This window comes from Salvelinus fontinalis, chromosome 4 (genome assembly GCF_029448725.1).
Source record: "Salvelinus fontinalis isolate EN_2023a chromosome 4, ASM2944872v1, whole genome shotgun sequence".
NCBI lineage: Eukaryota > Metazoa > Chordata > Actinopteri > Salmoniformes > Salmonidae > Salvelinus > Salvelinus fontinalis.
Genome location: NC_074668.1, coordinates 16,469,497 through 16,488,564, shown reverse-complemented (window position 1 = coordinate 16,488,564; position 19,068 = coordinate 16,469,497). Strand labels below are relative to the sequence as shown.

The 19,068-nt window shown below is 42.0% G+C and overlaps 1 protein-coding gene across 3 annotated transcripts in view; it reads left to right on the top strand.

The window, feature by feature from the left end:
• LOC129853176 (pescadillo homolog) overlaps positions 1-19,068 on the top strand; it is a 42,104-nt gene that overhangs the window by 17,238 nt on the left and 5,798 nt on the right. For 2 of the 3 annotated variants that reach the window (XM_055918929.1, XM_055918927.1), the window contains exons 6-14: positions 401-490; positions 2,760-2,876; positions 6,178-6,255; positions 6,452-6,541; positions 12,038-12,168; positions 12,800-12,925; positions 14,264-14,448; positions 15,218-15,339; positions 15,497-15,685. In XM_055918929.1, the coding sequence (XP_055774904.1) occupies positions 401-490; positions 2,760-2,876; positions 6,178-6,255; positions 6,452-6,541; positions 12,038-12,168; positions 12,800-12,925; positions 14,264-14,448; positions 15,218-15,339; positions 15,497-15,685 (1,128 nt within the window). The remainder of the gene's footprint in view (positions 1-400; positions 491-2,759; positions 2,877-6,177; positions 6,256-6,451; positions 6,542-12,037; positions 12,169-12,799; positions 12,926-14,263; positions 14,449-15,217; positions 15,340-15,496; positions 15,686-19,068) is intronic. The other variant, XM_055918928.1, reaches the window with a different exon arrangement.

The window sequence follows — 19,068 nt, the reverse complement described above, 5'->3', positions numbered from 1 at the left end:
TTACTATTTTCTACATTGTAAAATAATAGTGAAGACATCAAAACTATGAAATAACACATATGCTATCATGTATTAACCAAAACAGTATATTTCAGAATTTTCTATGTTGCCACCCTTTCCCTTGCTGACAGCTTTAACACTTTTTGGTGATTCCATGTGTTATTTCATAGTTTTGATGTCTTCACTATTATTTTACAATGTAGAAAATAGTAAACATACAAAAAAAAACTTTCAATGAGTTGGTGTGTCAACTTTTGACTGGTACTATATACTTAGCAGCAGATTTGTTGTTGTGGTTACTAGTCTACATTGGATATGTATGAATGAGATGCATGCTATTTGGCAAGAGAATAACTGGTAGTCCGCAGCACCCTTGACATTGTTTTGCTTTCCCTGGTAGGTTTTCATCTCCATCAAGGGGATTTACTATCAGGCAGAGGTTCTTGGACAGCTCATAACCTGGCTCGTGCCCTACCAGTTTGCCCATGATGTAAGTGCTGAGTGACATCACAGCAGCTCAAAGAGCCATTTCAAATGTATGCAGTCACTGTGTTAAAGGCCTCTTTTTATTTCACCATTATTTTATCAGGGAGTCATACTGAGACCAATGTGTCTTTCGTAGATGAGCCCTGAATTACAGAAAATACACACGTCAATTATAAATGCAAAATGCAAGCAGAAACAACATGGTCCTACAACACACATTCATAAGGCCCTCCATCAGCTTTCTGAATTGCCCTAGAGGCATCAGAACATCACATTTTGAAGATTGTTCCACAAATAAAATGCAAGAACTAAAAGCTGATTTACCAAACTCTGTGGAGACCAAAGGCATTTCCAGAGTTAACCATCCCTGAGCCCGGGTGTGTGAACTCATATGTCTAAAGTTTAGTCATGATGTTAGGTACAGTGGGATTTTTTTGTATAGGGGCTTTATAAATGAAAACATAGCAATGAATCAACCTGCATGACATCAGATGGCCAACCAACTTCTGGTAGAGAATGCAGTGATGAGTACTAAAATTGTCACCATAATTAAGCGCAGTGCGCTATGATAGACTGCATCTAACGGCTTTAATGAAGTGGCAGTTGAATTCATATAGATGTTGCCATAGTCTAGGACCGATAGGAATATGACTGAATCTGTTTTCTACTGTTTAGTGAGAGGCAAGATCTATTTCTATAGAAGCCCATTTTTATTCTCCGCTTATCTAACTCATCAAATGCTTTTTGAAAGATAGCTTTTCATCTATCCAGGTGGCCAGATATTTGTATGCAGGGACACGATCAATATGTACACCACCCAAAGTGCATATTTTTTAAATCATCAGTTTATTTTTATGTGCTCTAGAGAACAAAATGTACTTAGTTTTACTTTCATTCGGGTTTTCTGTAATACAATGAAGGCAGACGGCAGTTCAGAGAGCCTGATCAACTGTGGTGGCAATTGCATACACAACAGTATCGTCGTCATACAAGTGCAGGTTTGTTTTTTACAGAAGTCGATATTGTTAAGGTAAAAACTACAGGATCCAGAATCGACCTAATGCAGCTGTTTTATTTCTGGTTAACAATTTAAGTACTTTACTGTTATAGATTTTCTTTTAATTGGGCAAAATACTATTTCACAAGCAAGAATTTTGCTAGGACTGAGTGAGGGCAAAACTAGCTGTTATTGGCAGAGGGGTTTAGAACGCTCTTTGTTATTGGTTTATTAACCAATTTACAGCATTGTGATGTCACCATGAAAGCCAAAACCGCAGATTGAGCCAGATGTTTCACTGGATGTATAAATCTGAAGCATCTGGTTGGCATTTCCACTCACTCACCATCGATGAAAAATTTGATTTCAATACAATTCTGTTCCAAAAACTAGAATATGTTACAGCGTGGACTTTGTTTTGTAGACTACCTTTAAGTTTCAAGAAATTTTGTTTGAGTGCAAGGGCAAATTTTGTTATTGCACACGCGCCCTTCATAGAGTTGGCGTTCCCTAACATAAATATGCTAATACATGCTAGAACGGTGGTATCCGATTTTATGTACCATGGCATCATACTTTGATTCCAACGTCTCTTTCAAAAAGCTGGTGAAGAAAGTAACTCATAACCAAATTCAACCTAGATCATTTCTGATCCATACGAAATAGTTTGACTACAAAGGTAGCAGAACTGCACAGCAATGCTATGATACTTTCTCTCTTAACATCCTGCTTGACTAGCAGGGCCCAAACTTACTGTACAACATTAAAACCCATTCAGTGTGTGTGTACAATAGGCTCTCAAAGTGCTTGAAAGAATAGACATCACTGTTAAATCCTCAGAAAGCATGAGCTCCTGAGTTGGGGAAGTATTGTGCAATACACCGACGTTTGCAGATCAGCTGTACCGACTTCAGACGAGTCCCAAGTCGCTTCTGGGAGAACACCACAAAACGGAGAACACCATTGTGTTTGTGAGAGTCCCCTTCCATAGAGGAGTCAAAATAGTTTATAGGCCAAACCGTTTGGACGTTACATACAATTTTGTGATAAAAAATATTTCTAGCTTAAACTGAGATTTTTATGTTTTTATTTTATTTTAATGCTAGTTCTATTTCCGCGGGGCGCAAACATCGACCTTGGGGGGTTAAATACTTTACGTTGATGCTGTTTATTGTGTTTAAATTAAAGTAGCTTGACATGTGGTTGATGGGACCTCAACATTGACTCTACAATACAAGCTTTCAGACTAATAATCTGTCTGTCCTTTGTTCCCCAGCACCCAACAGATGTGGACTATAGAGTAATGGCTACCTTCACGGAGATGTACACCACCCTCTTTGGCTTCATCAACTTCCGCCTCTACCAGACACTTAACCTGGTCTACCCACCCAAGGTAACCCAGCACCTGGCCTAAACCTGGGCTGTGTTCATTAGGCACCAAGGGAAGAAAACAGACTGAAATAAGGAGTGGCTACCTTAACCTGTCCAATGACAAATGCTTGTTTTTGTTATCCTGTTGCAAAACGTTTTGCTACAGTGTGCACTCATAAAAACAATCCCGGAGAACCACTTAAGCCATCGCACATCATAAGCAGTGCTTTTTTTATCACCATGTTCCTTCTGTTGATGAACGTACAGTTGAAGTCGGAAGTTTATATACACTTAGGTTGCGGTCATTAACTCGTTTTTCAACCACTCCACAAATTTCTTGTTAACAAACTATAGTTTTGGCAAGTCGGTTAGGACATCTACTTTGCATGACAAGTCATTTTTCCAGCAATTGTTTACAGATTATTTCACTTATAATTCACTATCACAGTTCCAGTGGGTCAGAAGTTTACATGCACTAAGTTGACTGTGCCTTTAAACAGCTTGGAAAATTCCAGAAAATTATGTCATTGCTTTTTAAGCTTATGATAGGCTAATTGACAACATTTGAGTCAATTGGAGGTGTACCTGTGGATGTATTTCAAGGCCTACCTTCAAACTCAGTGCCTCTTTGCTTGACATCATGGGAAAATAAAAAGAAATCAGCCAAGACCTCAGGGAAAAAAATGTAGACCTCCATAATTCTGGTTCATCCTTGGGAGCAATTTCCAAACGCCTGAAGGTGCCACGTTCATCTGTACAAACAATAGTTACGCAAGTATAAACACCATGGGACCACACAGCCGTCATACCGCTAGAGATTAATGTACTTTGGTGCAAAAAGTGCAAATCAATCCCAGAGCAACAGCAAAGGACCTTGTGAAGATGCTGGAGGAAACGGGTACAAAAGTATCTATGTCCACAGTAAAATGAGTCCTATATCGACATAACCTGAAAGGCTGCTCAGCAAGGAAGAAGCCACTGCTCCAAAACTGCCATGAAAAAGCCAGACTACGGTTTGCAACTGCACATGGGGACAAAGATCATACTTTTTGGAGAAATGTCCTCTGGTCTTCTGATGAAACAAAAATATAACTGGTTGGCAATAATGACTATCGTTATGTTTGGAGGAAAAGGGGGATGCTTGCAAGCCAAAGAACACCATCCCAACCGTGAAGCACGGGGGTGGCAGCATCATGCTGTGGGGGTGCTTTGCTGCAGGAGGCACTGGTGCACTTCAGAAAATAGATGGCATCATGAGGAAGGAAAATTATGTTGATATATTGAAGCAACATCTCAAGACATCAGTCAGGAAGTTAACCTTTCTAGCGCAGGCATTCCGCTAGCGGAACCCCTCGACAACATTCCGCTGAAAAGCGTGGAAAATTCAAAAATATCTTTTAGAAATATGTAGCTTTAACACATTAACAAGTCCAATACAGCAAATGAAAGATAAACATCTTGTTAATCTACCCACAACATATGATTATGTTAGTTCAGAGCCAAGTAAAAATAAAAATAAAAAATAAAATCATTTTCGAGCCAAAGATAGGAGTCACAAAAAGCAGAAATATAGGTAAAATTAATCACTAACCTTTGATCTTCATCAGATGACACTCATAGGACATGTTACACAATACATGTATGCTTTGTTTGAAAATGTGCATATTTATATCCAAAAATCTCAGTTTACATTGGCGCGTTACATGCAGTAATGTTTTGATTCCAAAACATCCGATGATCTTGCAGATAGCCACAGAAATCCCAGAAATACTCATAATAAACATCGATAAAAGATACAAGTGTTATTCACAGAATTAAAGAGAGACTTCTCCTTAATGCAACCGCTGTCAGATTTCAAAGACTTTACGGAAAAAGCATAATCTGAGTACGGCGCTCAGAGCCCAATCCAGCCAAAGAAATTTCCGCCATGTTGGAGTCAACAGATGTTAGAAATAACATGATAAATATTCACTTACCTTTGATCTTCATCAGAATGCACTCCCAGGAATCCCAGTTCGACAATAAATTACTGATTTGTTCCATAAAGTCCGTAATTTATGTCCAAATAGCCACTAGTTGTTCAGCCCAGTCATCCATCTTCATGAGCACTAGGTCCAGACAAAAACTTGAAAAGTTCCGTTACAGGTCGTAGAAACATATCAAACGATGTATGGAATCAATCTTTAGGATGTTTTTAACATAAATCATCAATGTTCCAACCGGAGAATTCCATCGTGTGTAGCAAAGCATTGGAACAAGAGCTAACTCTGTCGGGAGCGCACGTCACGAGCCTGAGACACTCTGCCAGACCACTGACTCATTCAGCTCCCATTCCCCCCTCCTTTATAGCCTGAAGCCTGAAACAAGTTTCTAAAGACGGTTGACATCTAGTGGAAGCCTTAGGAAGTGCAACGTAACCCCATAGACACTGTATTCGGTAGGTCAAGCTTTGAAAAACTACAAACCTCAGATTTCCCACTTCCTGGTTGGATTTTCCTCAGGTTTTCGCCTGCCACATGAGTTCTGTTATACTCACAGACATCATTCAAACAGTTTTAGAAACGTCAGTGTTTTTTTTATCCAATACTACTAATAATATGCATATATTAGCATCTGGGACAGAGTAGCAGGCAATTTACTCTGGGCACGCATTTCATGCAAAAGTGAAAATGCTGCCCCCTATCCCAAACAGGTTGAAGCTTGGTCGCAAATGGGTCTTCCAAATGGACAATGACCCAAAGGATACTTCCAAAGTTGTGGCAAAATGGCTTAAGGACAACAAAGTCAAGGTATTGGAGTGGCCATCACAAAGCCCTGACCTCATCCTATAGAATATTTGTGGGCTGAACTGAAAAAGCGTGTGCGAGCAAGGAGGCCTACTAACCTGACTCAGTTATACCAGCTCTGTCAGGAGGAATGGGCCAAAATTCACCCAACTTATTATGGGAAGCTTGTGGATGGCTACCCAAAACGTTTGACCCAAGTTAAACAATTTAAAAGGCAATGCTACCAAATACTAATTGAGTGTATGTAAACTTCTGACCCACAGGGAATGTGATGAAAGAAATAAAAGCTGGAATCACTCTACTATTATTCTGAAATTTCACATTCTTAAAATAAAGTGGTGATCCTAACTGACCTAAGACAGGCATTTTTACTAGGATTAAATGTCAGGAATTTTGACAAACTGAGTTTAAATGTATTTGGCTAAGGTGTATGTAATCTTCCGACTTCAACTGTATATAGTCTAGTAATATACAGAGATCATTGGCCTACTAATTGTTGTGTGTCTGAGCTGTTGCTAACTTCAACCCTCCCTCCAGCTGGACAGCAAATCTGAGTCAGAGCTGAAGGCAGAATATGAGGAGGACTACGCCATGGACTCTGAGAGCTACTTGGAGGTGGGCCTTTCATCACTTATGTATTGATAAAAATAAATGGATAGAAGTTATATTTGCTTGATGAGGGACAGCCAGCCCTCTCTTCATTGTTCTGGGCTACCTGCCCTACCTTGATGGTACTCTGTCAGTAGAGATGTGTCGTTTTTGAAGCGGTGTGTGTGGAAAACTGAACCAGTGGGTTTCATGCTCTCTACAGAAACTGTCTGCCCTGAGTGCCAGCCTGGCGCGGGTGGTTGCCACCGCGGAGGAGGAGGAGAACCAGCTTGACCAGTTCCCTGCTGAGGGGGTAAGGTGACACACTGAATATACTGGCTACCAGGTGGTCAGGAGTGTGTTAGAACCAATGCCTCCCACGGTCACATTTCATTGTTTCCATTTAGAAACCACTTTCTTTCTCAAATCTTCCGGATGTAGGTGAAGGAACTATTTGTAGCCTCACTCATCTTAAATGGATAGTTATGATACAAAAGTCATCCTCTATTTGATGTTGTTGTCCTTATAAATCAATGTTCGGTCTACAGAGAAGGGCTCATTCCTGCCAATGTATTGTATACTAGGCATTTAAATGATTGCTGAAGAGCTAAATGAAAAGGAATGGAAACGCTCCACCAAGGCTTCACCTTTATTATGGTGCATTTTCTTTGAAGATTTAGCATGGTGTTTTTCTGTTTCCATCTACGCGGACTCTCACATGTGTCTCTCTGGGCCATGGCTCCTGCGGACCTGCTCTAACCTGGAGCCAAGACCCTGGGTACTTTTCAGTTTCATTTACATAACAATGGCTACCTGTGAACCAGGGTTTCCGTTCGAAATGTGTCGCCGGACATTTGACCTGCAAAATTTTTAGTTTCCCGGACATTTGAGAAGTCTGCCGGACCCATATGCATTGGGTGAGTGACCTGATTAGGGCGTCCACCCATGGTGCTCAGAATGACAATCTCATTTAGATTATGGTAATTCATATTAACAGAACATGCAAGTTGAGGATGTAACGATGTGTGGTCCTTCTTACCAACTTCTGTTGTGCACTTTGAAGACGTTAAAATAACTGTCCACATTTAATTTTCCTTAGCCAACAAGATGAGTAATGAACAGCAAAATCAATAGCCTATGTCAATCAACTATCCCCCATTGTTGAAAAGTTGACCTATTATGTTGGTCAGCTTCTCGAGAAAGAAATAGCCTATTCCAAACCGACTCTGGGACAGTTGTGGGAAGATCGAGTTGTGGACTCGAGTCACATGACTTGGACTCAAGTATGACTTGAGTCACAACTTTGACGTGAGACTCGACTTGATATGTCTGATGACTTGAAAGGATCTGGCCAGGGTTTGTAATCTTTTGTCACTCGTTTTGGGGGACTTCATGGATTACGCTACACTCAGCAAGAGAGTAGCTGCAGCATCGCCTTTGCAAAAAAAAACAAAAAAACAGCTGCAACAGATTGGCTAGTGAAACACACACTTGGCACTCTGGACCTGCAAACTTGTCAATCAACACAGGTCGGGTGTGCTAGAGAACAGATTGATTTGCTGTACATCTATAGGATTGGGTGCAGCACAAATGTCAAATTGTAGGGAGAGAGGCTTACCATGATGTGTGTGGCTCCAAAAAATGTTGATCACCAACCTTAACTGCTAACTATCACTTTGCTAGCTCACAAGCAATGGGGCAACAATTACTAGCATAGGCCTACTGGTCTTTTGGTATGTAGCAATTGCTTGACATTGATAACTTACTAATGAAGCTTGCATTTGGAATTTGTTGTTAAAATGAATTATTACTGTGGCGAAGACCCACCATAAGCGCTGCTCTTCACCTATGCTCTCCAATGTGGAAATTGTGTTGTAGAACCAGTTTTGTAATTGCCCATTGGATAATTGTACGGTCCTGGGGGCCAAGTGCTTATATTATGTAGGTCTACCTGTTTGAGCTCCTGTTAGACAGATTTGATTTGGTTTCTCAAGATGAGGGTGTACAGTAGGGCTGGGCGATAAATCAATATCAATAATTATCGAGGTAATTACTTCCCTCAATAACGATATAAAACATATTTAGATACATTTTTAGATAATGTCAATTTCACCTCTGCCGCAGCAGGAACATGCGGAGAAGTGACAATATGCACGTGGAGAGGTATACGCCCACTAAAAAACACTTATTGGCTACTCTCGCTCGAGGTGCTATTAACCACAAAATGATTGATGTAGGTGAAAACAGTGGCAGTGATAGCCATGGAGAAGGAGAAGCTTCCAATGAAGAAATTATTCATAAAAAGGGTTCAATTATTTAAATTATTTGGTAGTGGTAGTTTGGTAGTTTGGCTTTTTGAAGTCGGACAAAGAGCAGAGCAATGTTCGACGCAAATTGTGCCATAAACAGGTGGCTATCAAATCTGGTAATACGACAACTTTTTCACCATCTGAAGCAAAATCACTCTTTGGAACATGCAGGAAGTTTGAGTTTGCGCCACGGTATTGCTAAACGCCAATCTAAGCATGTTCGCCCGAAGCAGTCAACACTGACTGTGTTTATTCCCTACGAGCAAACATCGAAAAGACACAAAGATAATCACAAATGCTATTATGCATGGCTAAGGACATGCTACCCATTAGTACAGTCGAAAAGGAAGGTTTCAAGAGCCATGCTCCACCACCACAGGTCTTAATGAAATTAAGCTGGTAGAAAAGGAACTCAGTTGCTACCTTCAGTCTCCTGATGCCGACAGTGAAACCAATCCACTGGACTGGCGGAAGATCCAACCCCAAAAAACTTTCCCAAAGTCAGCCACCTGGCAAAGCAGGTGCATTCCTGCGACCAGCTCCCCCCCAGAGTGTGTTTTTAGCACAGGTGGCAACATAGTGACCTGCCATAGGGCAGCTTTAAAGCCAGAGACCGTAGACTTGTCTTTCTTGCTTTTCTTACTACTACCCCAACATAAACTGTGATGTGCCATTAGGCTCAACTACCCCAACATAAACTGTGATGTGCCATTAGCCTAACAGTTCTAATGCATATTGACTATTTATTTTTATTGCTTGTTCATGACTTGTAAGGGTTTACAGCTTTAAAAAAAATAAGTGGAGTTAATATTATTTGAGTTCTACTTCTGACAATAAATAAGAAACATTAAAGCCTTTGGCTTGTTCAGGCATTCTTGAGTGTAAAGCAGATATGCACCTTTTAAACAAAATTATCACGATTTTAATCAAATAATCATTATCACACTATATTTGCCTTTTCGCCCAGCCCTGGTGTACAGCCTTGCCTGCTACCGGTGTCTGTTCAGATAGGACAGGTTAAACCTGATAGAGGCTATTTATTTTGAGCTATTGTCCGTGTATATTTTGTATGATATGGTGCGTGCACCATTTGGATCATCACCCTGCTTTGCCTTTAGCTGATTTCAGATCAAAATCTAATTTTATTTGTCACATGTGCCAAATTCAACAGGTGTAGACCTTACAGTGAAATGCTTACTTACGAGCCCCTAACCAACAACGCAGTTTAAAAAATGTGGATAAGAAATAAAAGTAACAAGTAATTAAAGAGCAGCAGTAAAATAACAATAGCGAGACGATATACAGAGGGGTACCGGCACAATGTGCGGGGGCACCAGTTGAGGTAATATGTACATGAAGGTATACTTATTAAAGTGACTGCATAGATGATGATAAGAGTAGCAGTGGCATAAAAGGGGGGGGGGGGGGGGGCAATGCAAATAGTCTGGGTTGCCATTTGATTAGGTGTTCAGGATTCTTATGGCTTGAGGGTAGAAGCTGTTTAGAAGCCTCTTGGACCTAGACTTGCCGTTCCGGTACCGCTTGCCGTGCTGTAGCAAAGAGAACAGTCTATGACTCGGGTGGCTGGAGTCTGACAATTTTTTGGGCCTTCTGACATCGCCTGGTATAGAGGTCCTGGATGACAGGAAGCTTGGCCCCAGTGATGTACTGAGCCGTTCGCACTACCCTCTGTAGCGCCATGCAGTCGGAGGCCGAGCAGTTGTCATACCAGGCAGTGGTGCAACCAGTCAGGATGCTCTCGATGGTGCAGCTGTAAAACCTTTTGAAGATCTGAGGACCCATGCCAAATCTTTTCTATCTCCTGAGGGGGAATAGATTTTGTTGTGCCCTCTTCACGACTGTCTTGGTGTGCTTGGACCATGTTAGTTTGTTGATGTGGATACCAAGGAACTTGAAGCTCTCAACCTGTTCCACTGCAGCCCCATCGATGAGTGGGGGTGTGCTCGGTCCTCTTTTTCCTGTAGTCCACAATCATCTCATTTCATGCCCTTACGACAGCTACAAGGTCCATATTTTACAATTACATAGGCTAATTACATAGGCTAATAAAGACATTTTGTAGACAAAACAATGAAAAGAGCTGTCTGGGCCTCCTGAGTTGCGCAGCGGTCTAAGGCACTGCATCGCAGTGCTTGAGGTGTCACTACAGCCCCAGGTTCGATCCCAGGCTGTGTTTACAGCGAGCCGTGACCGGGAGACCCATGAGGCGGCGCACAATTGGCCAAGTGTCGTCCAGGTTAGGGGAGGGTTTGGCCAGCTGAGATTTTCTTGTCCCATTTAAGCTCTAGCGACTCCTTGTGGCGGGCCGGGTGCCTGCAAACTGATTTCGGTCACCATCCAAAACAGTTCGGAACAGTTTGCATATATTCTCCGGCAAGGGTTTTTTCGGGTGTTCGTGCACAAATTTTTCCTCGAGGCAAGCCGAAGTTCAGAAGCCGAAATCTATACCACTTTATCTGTGATTGGCAAACAGTAGGGATTCTTCAGTAAAGTGTTTGTCATTCAACGAGAGACAAATTCTTTTCATGCACAAATTTTTACTTGAGAAATACTCCACCAAACGTCTTGGATGTAAAATTGCGCGACTAACATTTAATTACTGATTTCTTGACTATTTTAACGTCTCAAGATGAACAAATGGTACTATTGCTGCTTATTTTCTAATTTTTCAAGCAAAGGTATTAAGGGAGTATGCAAGCACACTCGTTCAGTTCACCTAGCTGAGTTCGGCTAGGTGCAATATGAAGCACGCGGACGGCTTAAGACTGGGGAGCACACCTATGTTTTCAAGGGATGGGGTTTGTAAACATGAAGAAACCAATCCCATCCCACCAGCTTCCTGTGTGCCTGATATGGAATTTTGAAATCAATGTTCATAAATTTCAATTATCCTTATAGGTCTGCAAACCAGAGTGTGTACAGTTCTGGTTTAAATGAAGCAGACAGAATTCCCAGCTCACAATTAGTCAAATCCAATTTTATTCGCGAGAGCTCTCCCGTGCATATTCAAAGATGTTCCTTTTATAACATTCTCTTACCCTACGCACATGCATACACACTAACATTAGGAGAGCTATCCTATCTACTTCTCTACAATTCGCACCACAGTTGATCACTACCCAACTGACAGTTCCATTCCCCCCAAGATAAGGGAAACCTGGAGGGGTACTCCCTGCCCCATCTTGTCTCCCCAGAGTTATAGCCGGGTCGGTTCAAACATAGGTTAAGGATTCTCTTTGTTTTCTTTCTGCACACACGTACATTTCTCTCTTCCCCAGTCCTATTTGGACTTATGTTTATCAGCTTTAATTACTCCTTGTCTATGCTACATAACCTCTAATCCCTAATGGTTAAGTTTCCGGGTAGAATAATTTAATAATTTATCTTCACCCTTTATTAATTATTTAAACAGTGCCCTTCTAAAAGCTTTCCCCATCTCCTTTCCCCCCCCCCCCCCCCCCCCCCCCTTGTCTCTTCAGGAGGACCTAGAGAACATGGAGGCCAGAGAGAAGGAGCAAAAAGAGCAGGAGGCCCAGAATAGGCTTTTCGAGGGGCTCAAGTTCTTCCTGAACAGGGAAGCTCCCAGAGAGTCACTGGCTTTTATCCTGAGGTGAGAACCAGCCCACCACCACACACACCCAATGATGTCTATAAACCCTGGATTGGTGATGCTATGTATTGGCCATTGAGAGGCTTTGAAGCCACCATATTGGCACTCCCCAGTAGGAGCAGTCCTCCAGAGGAATGAGTGGAATTCTACAGTACTTCAATAATTTATTTTTTGTTGTTGTAGTGGGACAGTAACATTGTTATTCTCAAAAAAGTATACTTTAAGGAAAATGTTATATATTTTTATGTTTAGCTCACATACTATAATGTAAAAGTATGCATTAAGATGTCTAATAGAATAAATGTTGCAAAAACTAATGTAGACATTAATAAATGCATTTCTATAGCCTAAAATAAATAGTTTACAATGATGGGGGGGGTGCCAAGATGAACGCACAGTGGCTTCAACACAGTGTCCCCTATCAGTCATCTAGAGTGTATCTATAAATCATTGCACACACCCCAGCCAGTCTGGGCTGCTCAATAATGTTATGGCACCATGTGAAGTAAAAGCAGGCCAAACGCAGGCTGAAGGTTTTAGGGACTGGTTCCGTGCTATACTGCACCTCAAAGAGCTTTGATGCAGAGTGAAGTGATCCATCGTTTAATTTTTATTGATCTCTCTCTGACAGGTGTTTTGGTGCCGAGGTGTCATGGGACAAGTCCCTCTGCATCGGTGGTACCTACGATGTGACTGATGAGACCATTACCCATCAGATTGTGGACAGGCCCGACATAGACAAGCAGTACATCAACAGGTGAACAGGCCCGATGGATCTACCACTAATTTGTAGTCGTTACAGCTGTTGCAAATGTCTTGCAATTCATAAAAAATCTTGGAATGATCTTTTGGATACAGCCCAGATCCAGCGCCAGAACTAATCAGTTGGATGGGCATTTTGTTTTGGGGGCGTGCTTTTTCAAGGAACATCCTACGTGTGCACACGCTTGTGCATTTTACATTTTTTATTATTTTTATGAATGTAATAGTGAAGACCATAGGCAGCTTGTGAGTTTCAAGTTTGGGGGAGTTTACAATTTATCCTACCATTTCTACCGATATGCGTGCCAGTTATGTTACATTTTTTATGCGTATTTCGTGGAACAGTTTCATTTCAATAATAACGTTTTAATTTCTCTAAATAAATAATCTACCACGTGGTTAATCATAAAAATCTGAAGTAAAATGATAAACATCTAAAAGTTCAAATTCAACTATGGCGAGAGCACAAACCTCTGCCATATGGACATTGATACACTGTGATCCAGAAATGAGAGTGTAGAACTCAGATGCAGCAGTAGGCCTGTCTTCCATTGTCAACTAGGTAAAATACATAGGCCTAAAGCCGACAAATTCAAACGGTAGAAAATATCTTGATTTCGCTCGCTCGGATGCTTTAACTGAGATTGATTTGTCTTAGTCGGCACGTGTCTCGGCCAATATTTCATTTGGACGGGCAAGGAGGTACGGTAGGACGGGCCCCCCTAAGGCTTGCCCTGATACAACCCAACCCCTCTCTCTTTCAAATCACCAAATGTATTTTCAGCCAAGCTATTTTCCAAGGCTACTTACGGACCAGAGGCTTTCTGTTTGCCTACTCATTCAGCCCCCCCCCCCCCCCCCCCCCCCCCCCCCCCACAGAGATGGGTTCAGCTCATCCCCACAATGCCCCCTTTGAGAGGGCTCTTCCTGCTCTGGTCACTCAAAGAGGGAGGGGGGGAGGTCCTCTTCCTTTATGTCGCTTCATAGAGCTTAGCTGTACACAGGGTACATAATGCCTCTATTATGGGCCTGCTAACTCCTGCCCACATTCATTCATTTGACTGTTGTGATGTACATACAACACATCCACAACTTGCTAATGTGTCAAAGGTGAGTTGACTGGACTGACTGGGCATAAATATCCCAATGGATCCAACTCGGTATAGTCCCAAAGGTGCAAACCCCACCCATCTGATACTCCAGGAAAGTATCTGAAAGAAGACAACTATTATTTGAACCAAGTTTGATATATGTCTGTGTAGAAACCTTGTCCGTAAAGGAGACCGGCTGGTGGGTAACTAACGGTGTGTCTGGTGGTCGTGTTCTGTTCCAGGTACTACATCCAGCCCCAGTGGGTGTTTGACTCGGTCAACGCCAAGATGCGCCTGCCCGTGGAGGACTACTTCCTGGGGGTGACGCTGCCGCCCCACTTGTCACCCTTTGTGGAGGAGAAGGACGGTGACTATGTGCCCCCGGAGAAGCTGAAGCTCATAGCCCTGCAGCGTGGCGAGAAGCACGGTAAGAGCTGAGCCTCTCCATGGCTTCACATGTTTCTGTTGGGCCTGCATGATGAATGTTCACATGTTTCTGTTGGGCCTGCATGATGAATGTTCACATGTTTCTGTTGGGCCTGCATGATGAATGTTCACATGTTTCTGTTGGGCCTGCATGAGGAATGTTCACATGTTTCTGTTGGGCCTGCATGAGGAATGTTCACATGTTTCTGTTGGGCCTGCATGAGGAATGTTCACATGTTTCTGTTGGGCCTGCATGAGGAATGTTCACATGTTTCTGTTGGGCCTGCATGAGGAATGTTCACATGTTTCTGTTGGGCCTGCATGAGGAATGTTCACATGTTTCTGTTGGGCCTGCATGAGGAATGTTCACATGTTTCTGTTGGGCCTGCATGAGGAATGTTCACATGTTTCTGTTGGGCCTGCATGTTGAATGTTCACATGTTTCTGTTGGGCCTGCATGATGAATGTTCACATGTTTCTGTTGGGCCTGCATGAGGAATGTTCACATGTTTCTGTTGGGCCTGCATGAGGAATGTTCACATGTTTCTGTTGGGCCTGCATGAGGAATGTTCACATGTTTCTGTTGGGCCTGCATGATGAATGTTCACATGTTTCTGTTGGGCCTGCATGAGGAATGTTCACATGTTTCTGTTGGGCCTGCATGAGGAATGTTCACATGTTTCTGTTGGGCCTGCATGTTGAATGTTCACATGTTTCTGTTGGGCCTGCATGATGAATGTTGTGTGTATATATTTTTTGGTTACACTCAGTACAAGATGATGATGAGGAAGAAGATGATGATGATGAAGAGGACAACGATGAGGTGGACGATGAAGATTTGACTGAGGAGAAGAATCTGAAAAAGATGGAGGATCAGCGATCCCAGGGCAAGGTGAGAGAATCCTAGCAGTATCTACACGATTGACCATCTGAATGGCCTGTTTCATCCAACATAAAAGAACAGCGTTATCATTGGACATAGTGCGCTATAGGGAATAGGGTGCCATTTTGGGGACACTCTAAGATATATCTCTCCTGTCCTGTCCCAGCAGACTCTGGCGGTGAAGGTGACCCCCGGCAAAGTGAAACCCTGGGAAACTGGTTCCGTGGGGAACAAGGTTCGACTGGAGCAGGAGGAGAAGGCAGAGGAGAAGCGTCTGGCAATCATGATGATGAAGAAAAAGGAGAAGTACCTGTACGACAAGATCATGTTTGGCAAGAAGAGGACGACCCGAGAGGTGAGTCCCCTCCACTCCACACCTGCCTAACTGACATTGCAACTCACAAGGCTCCCTCGCTGCGTTCCATCTCCAGTCTGTATGTGGGTGTAGATGAATAGATAGACACGACATGTAACTGTGTCGGACCCATTAGTACTGTCGCCTTGGGAAAAGCCAGTCTCACAGCCATATTAATATACATGGAGGTAGCAGTGGAGGCTGCTGAGGGGAGGACGGCTCATAATAATAGCTGGAATGGAGTCGATGGAATGGTATCAAACACATCAAACGTGGTTTCCATGTGGTTGATGCCATTTCATTGACTACATTCCAACCATTATGAGCCAGCCTCAACTGGGAGGTAGAGAATGAGACCCCATTGGGCATTTTGGGACAACTGGGAGTGTACTTTCCAGCAGGCTGCTCTCTGTGCCTAGTACCTACTAGAGGTCGACCGATTAATCGGCATGGCCAATTAATTAGGGACGATTTCAAGTTTTCATAACAATCGGTGCTTGGCATTTTTGGACACCGATTACATTGCATTCTGCGTGGCAGGCTGACCACCTGTTACGTGAGTGCAGCAAGGAGCCAAGGTAAGTTGCTAGCTATCATTAAACTTCTCTTATAAAAAACAATCAGTCTTCACATAATCACTAGTTAACTACACATGGTGGATGATATTACTAAGTTTATCTAGCTTGTCCTGCGTTGCATATAATCAATGCTGTGCCTATTAATTTATCATCGAATCACAGCCTACTTCGCCAAACGGGATGATTTAACAAAAGCGCATTTGAGAAAAAAGCACAATCTTTGCACGAATGTACCTAACCATAAACATCAATGCCTTTCTTAAAATCAATACACAGAAGTATATATTTTTTTAAACATACATATTTAGTTAAAATAAATTAATGTTATCAGGCAATATTAACTAGGGAAATTGTGTCACTACTCTTGCGTTCATTGCACGCAGAGTCAGGGTATATGCAACAGTTTGGGCTGCCTGGCTCGTTGCGAACTAAATTGCCAGAATTGTACATAATTATGACATAACATTGTAGGTTGTGCAATGTAACAGCAATATTTAGACTTAAGGTTGCCGGCCGTTCGATAAAATACTTAACGGTTCCGCATTTCCCTGAAAGAATAAACAAATTTGACCATATTAATTACCAACGGCTCGTATTTCTGTGTTTATTATAATTAAGTCTATGATTTGATAGAGCAGTCTAACTGAGCGGTGGTAGGCTGCAGCATGCTCGTAAGCATTCATTCAAACTTTACTGCGTTTGCCAGCAGCTCTTAGCAATGCTTGCTTCACAGTGCTGTTTATGACTTCAAGCCTATCAACTCCTGAGATTAGGCTGGCAATACTAAAGTGCCTATTAGAACATCCAATAGTCAAAGGTATATGAAATACCAATGGTATAGAGAAATAGTCGATGCGTCATAATTCCTATAAGAAGTTTTAGGTTGTAGTTATTAACTGGGATTGTTGAAGAACTAGGAATTTTGAACCACCAGCTTTCATATGTTCTGAGCAAGGAACTTAAATGTTAGCTTTTTTACATGGCACATATTGCGCTTTTACTTTCTTTTCCAACACTGTTTTTGCATTATTTAAACCAAATTGAGCATGTTTCATTATTTATGAGACTAAATAGATTTTATTTATGTTGTAATTGTCATTATTTTATATATATATATATAATAAATAAATCGTCTGTTTTAATCGGTATCTGCTTTTTTTGGTCCACCAATCGGCATTGAAAAAGCATAATCGGTCGACCTCTAGTGCCTACCTATTGAGCTGTAGGAATGTTTAACAGGGTTTGAATAGCCGTGCCCTGGAAAGCTTGCACACTAAAACGATAGCCCCTTCTAATAGAATTGGTCCATTTTTAAAATATTTTTTTCACCAAATCCCTCTTTCTTTTATGTAGAGTACCAGTCAAAAGTTTGGACACCTACTCATTCAAGGATTGTTCTTTATTTGGACTATTTCCTACATTGTAGAATAATAGTGAAGACATCAAAACTATGAAATAACACTTGGAATCATGTAGTAGACAGTGTTAAACAAATCAAAATATATTTTATTTGAGATTCTTCAAAGTGGCTACCCTTTGCCTTGACAGCTTTGCACACTCTTGGCATTCTTTCAACCAGCTTCACCTGGAATGCTTTTCCAACGGTCTTGAAGGAGTTCCCACATGCTGAGTACTTGTTGGCTGCTTTTCCTACACTCTGCAGTCCAACTCATCCCAAATCATCTCAATTGGGTTGAGGTCGGGTAATTGTGGAGGCCAGGTCATCTGATCCAGCACGCCATCACTCTCCATCTTGGTCAAATTTCCCTTACACGGCCTGGAGGTGTGTTGGGTCATTATCCTTTTGAAAAACAAATGATAGTCCCACCAAGTGCAAACCAGATGGGATGGCGTTTCGCTGCAGAATGCTGTTGTAGCCATGCTGGTTTACCGATTTCACCTTGTTTTGAGAAACTTACCCCACACACACACACACACAATAGACTTCCGAATTGCTTGTTCTGCAGTTTGGAGGCTATGGAAAAACATGAATAAAGGCTCCAAAAAAAATCTGTCATTTTAGAAACGGCTTCACTCTCAGTACAGTGATGCAGGTCTTTTGATATTGGACACATGAAATTGTGTAATTACAAACTTTATCCGCAACATATTCCATTTGTGCGACTCGTGGTTTCTCCTACCAGCTGTGCTGCTTTTGTGTAGCCTGCACAGCTAACCGATCGAGTTGCATATTTATCAAGCAAAAGAGCCCAAACTCCAAGTGACGATTCAAATGTTTACTCAACGAAGAAGTAACAGCTGAATACACACATTCAATACAGTGCAGTGTCCACTTATACCCTTAGCTCTCACCCCTTCCACAAAGATGTACTTTTCCATCACCCAGGATTTCTCTGTGCTGCTCTGTTCATTTCACAGGCCTGGTCAGTAAGGAAGAGGCCTTGTGTTATTGGGAGTACACATTCCTGCAGTCCAAAGGTCTTCTCATACACAGAGTTTGAACCTCTCAGACGGTTGTGCAGAAGAAATATCAGCCCGTGCAGAGAAGCACAAGATTGAACTTCACTCAATTTTCTAGAATTTTCTAGAAAGGATAGCTAACACTATCAACGTTTCGCTCTACTGTGGGAATTGTGCTAGAATCAATGCAATACTATCCAGTTTCAATGTAACCTACCGAGAGAGAAAAAATTAACTATGCAAGACTTAGTATGCAAAACTAACTGCAGGAGATTTTCTTGTAGGCAGAGCGCATTGGAGTAGGATACTATTGCGTTGACAGGCATGACTCTGGCCCGTACTCTACACAAATCGGTGCGCCATAACCAGTCAGAGCTGCAGTAG